We start from the raw sequence: 7,664 nt of genomic DNA, 5'->3' as shown, positions 1-7,664 counted from the left end.
AGAGTGTATTGGTCTGCATTAGTGTGTTAGTGTATTGGAGTGTATTAGTGTGTATTTGATTGTGTTAGTAGGTATTAGTGTGTGTTAGTGTGTGTTAGTGTGTATTAGAGTTAGGGCTGGGTGATATGATGATATAATGTCCATGCTGTTATAAATTATGCCACACTGCCCATTTTCGGAGATATCGCAGGTATTATTTTTTAAACATTTAAAAAAGTTGATAATTCACACACACACACACACACACACACACACACACAAAAAAACCCTTCAGTGTTCGCATAATAAACTTCGTGAAAAAAAATAAATAAATCCATAAGCTCCTTTATTTTCCTTTCCAGTTTAAAGTCAGTTATTGCTGTAGACATTTACGTTTCTAAATTGTGACAGGAACAATTCAGTGAACAGAAAATGTCTGATGATGAGTGCGGATCGGATCAGACGGTCTGAGAGTTTCAGTCTCTGGCTTTATATTTCAAAAGTTCATCATTAAAAGGCATTAGAGAGCTCAGACTGGCAAAGTGGGACTAACAGACAGCTCTGCTCACTGTATTTAGTCTCTATAGCGAGTGTGCGTGTGTGCGCGTGTGTGTGTGTGTGTGTGTATACACTTCATCATTACATCATCTACATCCCTGAAAATCCACCCTGCCATCACCTCTGATAAGAAACCTCTATAAAACTCGCTCTCTCTCTCTCTCTCTCTCTCTCTCTCTCTCACACACACACACACACACACACAGAGGAAAGATAAGGCAGAAATGTCTCTATAATTTGTTGACTTTATTATAGACAAAATATATGATCTGCACAAACTCCGTCAAGTCATTATTTACAGATTTGATGCTGCATTTACAGAAAAACAAAAACAAACAAACAAACAAAAAAAAACCCCAAAAATAATTACAGGGAAAAATCATAAAAATGAATAAAAACACCAACACAGAGAGAGGAAGTCAAACCTACCCATTATCCCGGGATAAATTTAAGCGCTATTATTATTATTAGTATTATTATTATTAATAATATTATTCATATTAATATTATATTTACAAAACTCCAAATATCCATACATATTTATTGATTTATTGATTGATTTTATTTCATGTTTTAGAGTGTTTATGTGCGGCGATCAGGTTGTGACGACTCGATGCGGATTCCTGGGACTGAAAGAGAGAGACACAAAGAGAACTGTTTAAGCCTTCAGGGTAGCACAATATCTCGTACATAATTATCGCAATATTTCAGAGAAATATTCCTTCCGGAATCTCTAACGGTCGTACGATATATCGTTCTTGCGATATTTACAGCGATATTAATGGTTGTACGATATATTGTTGTTGTTTTTTTTCTGATATTTCTGAGCAATATTAATTCGTTAGTGTGACTCACAGAAAACCTATAACGGTTTGTACAATATATGGTTTAGTAATAATTACTGCGATATTACAGAGAAATGTTCATTCACATGTTCAGAAGAACTTTATTCGTGACCCGTAGAAGCATGGTGGTATGATGTATATTGTTTTTCCATGCTTGCGATATTCATTAGTTAGTGTGACTTATACAACCCTGAATGGGTTGGACGATATATTGTTTCTCATCATTATTGCGATATTTAAATGCATTCGTTAGTGCGAGTTATAGAAGTGTAAAAATGGTTGTACGATACATTGCTCATCATTATTGCGATATTTCAAAGCAGTATTGAGTTAGAAGTATGACTTATGGAAATCTATAACAGTTAATGTACGTCATTATTGCGATGTTCCCAACCTAAAACGGATGAACCATAAGATGTTTGTCATCATCATCGTTTATCGTCGTTAATGCTATAAAAAGTAGGGGAATATATTTATGTAACGTATTGTTCGGTTTATCAATAGAGCCACGTTTTAGACAAAGTTCCAACCAGAGGTGGGAAAGACTGGAATATAAAATTTCAGTGGAATATTTCAACCAAATAGGTTTGAACTAATTGTTTAAACCTACAGCGCTTACATAGTATTTTGTTTACTGTTATACAATTTTATAGTAAAATTCAACTATTGGTGCCTATTTAAAATTGTGACGTGGCGACATGTTAGTCACGATAGTTAGATGATCGCTATGATGGTTATGATATAGTTATGATAGTTGGAATAGTTATTATAATTATGCTAGCTATGATAGTTATAGTTAAGATAACTAGAATAGCTCTAATAGTTATAGTTATGATAGTTACAACAGTTATGATGGCAACAGTATGATAGTTATAATAATTAGTTATGATATTTGAATAGTTATGATGGTTACGATGGCTACGATAGTTAAGAAATACTTACTAGAGTTGTAATAGTTCTGATAGTTATAGTTATGATCGCTCGAATAGTTATAGTTATACGTACAAGAGTTGGAATAGTTATGACATTTGTTAGTTACGACAGTTACTAGTAGTTTATAACAGTTATGAAAGTTTTGATGGTTATGGTAGCTACAGTAGTATTCGGTTAGGATAGTTGTAAAATGATGAACGTTGCAATAGTTGATCGTTAAGTTAGTTATGAAAGTTGCGAAAGCTACATGAGTTATGAGAGTTTAAACAATTACGATAACAGTTGCAAAAGTTAGTTATGATAGTCACTGTAGTTATGATGGTGACGAGTACGATGGTTAAAATCGTCTGTTGCACAGTTAGATAACTAACATTAGTTATGATATCTCGGACAGGTTCTAAAGTTCGAATCGTTCGGACAGTTGCGATAACCGGGTGTCGGTAGTTACCCGAGTTGTGATGGTTATGAGAGTTTCGATAATGACGTTAGTTATAATACTTATGAGAGTTTTGATATTTTTGACAGTCGTGTTGGTTACATTAGTTGTGATGGCTACGATAATTACGTTAGCTAGTTCAAATGGTAATTTCTGCAAACACAAACGGGACGGTTAGCTATAATGCACTGGATTCACTTATAACTATAAACAAACGCCACGTTCTGCTTAAACGCGCCGCCTGTCCGAGGAGCTGCTCTCCGTTTCCAGCTCGGTATTTATAACAAATGAGTGATGAGTGTAAAGCCTGGAGAAAAGAACATCGGGGAGGGTCGCGGTTAAAAAGGGGGCAAATTCTCCCCCGGGGGGCTTTATACACACACACACACACACACACACACACACACACACACATAGAGCCTCCCCTGAGATGGTGCAGGCGGGGGGTTTGACCTGCTTTGTCACACACACTCTATCTTAAAGCACTAAACACTGAGCCCATAATAATAATAATAATAATAATAATAATAACTGTTTATTTTGTATCAGTTTTTGGTTGTATTTTACAAACTAGACTAAAAAGACATTTTTAATAAATACTTCAAGATAAACGTTTCTGTTTATACGTTGTGCTAATAAGGAATAAATAAATAAAATAATATAGAAAACCATCGTTTGTAAGGTTCGGGTTATTTTTACTCGCCGTTTATTTATTTCTCTTTTCAGTTCATTTCTCCTGCTTTCCTTCATTAATTGCAAAAACTAGGAAAAGACTCGACTTTCTTGGTCGCGTGTGATATTTTACGATACTTATATTAATGCTGGTCATATTTATTTATTTATTTGTTTGTTTCAATTTGACTAGTCATTTTAACTTATAATAGCACTCTCCTATTAATGGTGGAAATTATGACATACACAAATATGTTAGAAACTGCTTTGTGTGTGTGTGTGTGTGTGTGTGTGTGCGCGTGCACGTGTGTGTGTGTGTTTACCCGTCGTGAAGAGGTCTGAACGAGGACTTTGTGATGGTGTGTGTGGGCGACTCGACTCCCCGCTCTGACAAATAAAAAATACAATCAATAATAAATGAGGTGATTATGGAGATGTGATCTGCACTGAATGGGTTAATAAATCACACACACACACACACACACACACACACACACACACACACACACGGTCCCACTTCTCGTCATCACATTTATCACCACACTCACACACACACACACACACAACGCAGTTATCGTTTATCTGACTCGACTGCAGTTGTGCTTCATTATATTATTATTATTATTATTATTATTATTATTATTATTATTATGCAATATTACTGGGTTTAAAAGAGATAAACATAAAGTGGTGCTGTAAAAGAAAAGGAAGAAATATACACAATAAAAAAAAAAAATTAAAAAAAAAGATTGTGTGTAAGGAGTCAGGAATTAAAGAAGAGTTCCAAAGATAGATAAACAAACAAACAAACGAACAAACAATCACGTATCGAAAAAACGGAATGATTACACTGTATCATAAAAAAAAATTCATTCATTCATGTAAACAAATAAAATGTTTATCGAGCAAACATCTAAATGTTGAATCCTAAATGAAAGAAATCTAACGTATAAACTTAAAGAGATGTAGTAGTGTGTTGAATAAATAAATAAATAAATAAATAAATAAATAAATAAATAAAGTTATAATAATGCATGAATAAATGTTTCGCTAATGATGGTTTAAGAGAAGTATTATTAAGAAAAGTTTTATTAGAAATATGTGAACGTCGTATAAAAAGTGGTTTATTTGTCGTTAAATGCATCGTGTTCATATATTCATATATTTAAAGGTAAACAGCGAGAGGGAAGGGAGTGTATTACCTGTGTGTTTGGGGCTGAGCTGCTCTGGGCTTTTGTCCTTCTCCATTACACCCTGCTGCTGCTGCTGCGGTTGTTGTTGTTGTGTTTGATGATGATGATGATGATGATGATGATGGTTCTGATTTACTCCCACCAGCGAGCGGACGTTGAGCAGCGAGTTGTGGCTGAGGAAGGCGCTGTTGTTCCAGCTGTGGATCTTGCCGATGGGGCAGGTGTACAGTCTGTGGTTAGCGAGGAAGGCCGGATGTTGGACGCCAGCGTTTTTGGACACGTCCGGACTCGTGGCCGTCTCCGCTAGCGACCAGATCTTGGGTTTGCTGCTGACGGGGAGCTGGAGGCTTGGCGATGTCATGATGGTCATGTTTTTGTTAGCGTTACCATGAGCGTTTGCGTGTGCGTGCGCGTCGTCTCGCTCCTTGAGGAGCTTGCGTGCTCGTTTGTCCTCGTCCTCGTCGTCTTCGTCGTCGTCCTCCTCCTCCTCGGCGTTGCTGCGATCCCCGTCGTTCTCGTCGATCTTATCGATGTCGATGCTCTCCAGGTCGATCTCCTCCTCGTCCTCGCGCTTGTCTTCGTTGTCGCTGCCGAAGATCGCGCCGTCTTCGCCGTCCTCCTTGGCGCGCGCGCCCCACGTCACTTTGTTCTCCTTCTTGAGTCTCCGCCTGGCGTTGGCGAACCACGTTGACACCTGCGTGAGCGTCATCTTGGTGATGATGGCCAGCATGATCTTCTCGCCCTTGGTGGGGTACGGGTTCTTGCGGTGCTCGTTCAGCCAGGCCTTCAGCGTGCTGGTGCTCTCACGCGTGGCGTTCTTGGGCCTCGACGCGTCGCCGTACTGGAACCCGGCGTAGGGGTAGAACGCGGCGGGGGACGCGTGGGCGGCAAAACTGACGCCGGGGCTGTCCTTTAGATCATACTGTGAACCCTGAACACACACACACACACACACACATTAACTTTCGATTCAACAGAGAACTAAAATCCTAATGCTCAGCTCTGTCTTAGAGTATTCAACTCACACTGAATCCAACACTCTCAGTGTTGAGTACATTTAAAAAAAAACAACAACCTTCTAACTTTTTCTCTCTCTCAGAGGAGATGTACGGGTCGCTTCGACGCCGTGCGCTGCGTCACTCGAGCTCGACCTTTAAACCCCTGCGGGGTTCATTCCCCTAGGTGTTCATTTGCGCCTCTAGGATTTGGACGTGTCCGTGGTGGACAGTGTCGCACGGGTACAACCGCACCGAACACTAAAGTCGCCGACCCGCGCGAGAATTCGCTATCCGCCGCAAGAAAAGCGAACACCCTAGGTTAATTGAGCGCTGTGAGAGTTGTTAACACGACAACGGAACACTGTAGCAGTAAACGTTAAATCAACACGCCACGCCTTTAATCGAACTACGTCCGGTTAACGAAACACTCCGAACACTGTAGCGAGTTAACACGGCAGGTTTTATAAACACCACAGCGGTGACCACATGAACAAGTGACGCTAGCGGACTTGAACGCTACAGTCTACCCTGACCACCTTGACACCGTCAGAGTTCAACACCAACATTCTACGAGCGGACTCTCGGGTGCACTTTAAACACCGCGCCGAACGCAGAGGATGTTCACTACCGCCACGGCCGACTGACCGCCGTCGACGGCCGCGTCCGGACCGTACGCTCGGGTTTCCCGTACCCCTGTCCCGAACGTCTTCCTGGCGCTCCTATAACGCCACTCGCCAGCCGATGAACACGGCACTTCAGAGGTAAACGCGACACCGTGTGAAACACCGTCTTCCCCCTGAACTTTCAACCGGTCAGGAATTAAATGCAAATAAATAAATAAATAAATAAATAAATAAAAATCACCTCACAAATCCACACTGGTCACTCGATAAATACTTAAATATATACAAGTATATATATATATTTTTTTTTACAGTGTTTCCATCTAGATAAATGTAAAGAAAACGAAAAAAAATAAATCTAAGCGATATTAGCCAGCGTTTCATCGAATACTCGACAGCGGATTAAAATGTTAACGAAATTAAAACGTGTGTTTAGTGTGTCCCCGTGACTTCATTTAACACTGCCGTGGTGTTTTTATTTTTTTTTAATTTTTTTTTTTTGTGTGTGTGTTTTGTTTCGTCCCCCTCCCCATTCGTTCAGCCTTAACCTTTGACCTTTAACGGCGGGACGTCTGCTATTGTGTGACGTGAGAGAATGGCACGCGGGACGTCAGACCGAAACGGTGACGTGTGAAACGTGAAAAATAGATCGCGTGTGCACGAGTGTTGTGATTTTTACGTAATTGTATTCGTGCACGCTCTCGTGTTTATTTATTTATTTATTTGAAGTAGAGAAAAAAAAAAAACAACTAAACATTAATAACTACTGGTTATTAAATTGTCACATTTTGGGGGGGGGGGAAGAAATACATTTAATTCATAAAATTAAATAATATATACACTACTAATAATACTAATATATAATACTTCATTGTAATTTAACAAATGAAACCCCAGAACAATCTTTATCTCGTCTCAAATCAGGACTTTTTTATCTCGAATGAATTCAAGTTGCTATATTTTCCATAGTATGAACAATTTAACGTGATTTTTTTTTGTTGTTGTCGTAAAAAAATTGTTTATTAGTAATCAATCGAGAGTAAAGTTATTTTGTAATCATCAATAAATTCATATGCAAATTTAACAACATCAATAAACCTGAACGATGCTGTATTTCCGGGCTGTATTTGAATCTTTTTTGTATTTTATATATTTATATATATTTAGGTTTCTGTGTCAGGGAGAGGGGGGGGGGAAAAAGACATCATCCATCTTTACTTCATAAAATCTAATAGCGTTTAAACGATCAGATGAATGATTTAAAACATATTTATTCAATCACAGTGTCGCGATGAAAGAAACTGGGAAATGGAGATTGACTCTTTTATACACTTCAACACCATGAAGTGATTCAGTCTGTTTTTCCCGTTGAATCCCTCAAGCGTGACGTTTTCTGTTGTGTTTGTTTGTTTGTTTGTTTTTAACGT

General features: G+C 38.7%; 1 protein-coding gene across 2 annotated transcripts in view; it reads right to left on the bottom strand.

Moving 5' to 3' along the window:
* Nucleotides 1-762: 762 nt before the first annotated feature.
* The window catches only part of irx1a (iroquois homeobox 1a), an 8,059-nt gene continuing 1,157 nt past the window's right edge, over nucleotides 763-7,664 (bottom strand). Inside the window, exons 2-4 of one of the 2 annotated variants that reach the window (XM_017496459.3) lie at nucleotides 4,626-5,547; nucleotides 3,747-3,810; nucleotides 763-1,166 (exon numbers count right to left, since the gene is read on the bottom strand). In XM_017496459.3, coding sequence (XP_017351948.1) covers nucleotides 1,133-1,166; nucleotides 3,747-3,810; nucleotides 4,626-5,547 — 1,020 coding nt within the window. In that variant the 3' untranslated portion in view covers nucleotides 763-1,132. The remainder of the gene's footprint in view (nucleotides 1,167-3,746; nucleotides 3,811-4,625; nucleotides 5,548-7,664) is intronic. The other variant, XM_017496526.3, reaches the window with a different exon arrangement.

The sequence above is a fragment of the Ictalurus punctatus genome, chromosome 1 (genome assembly GCF_001660625.3).
Source record: "Ictalurus punctatus breed USDA103 chromosome 1, Coco_2.0, whole genome shotgun sequence".
NCBI lineage: Eukaryota > Metazoa > Chordata > Actinopteri > Siluriformes > Ictaluridae > Ictalurus > Ictalurus punctatus.
Note: the sequence above shows the minus strand (reverse complement) of the source record. Positions and strands in the feature narration are given on the sequence as shown.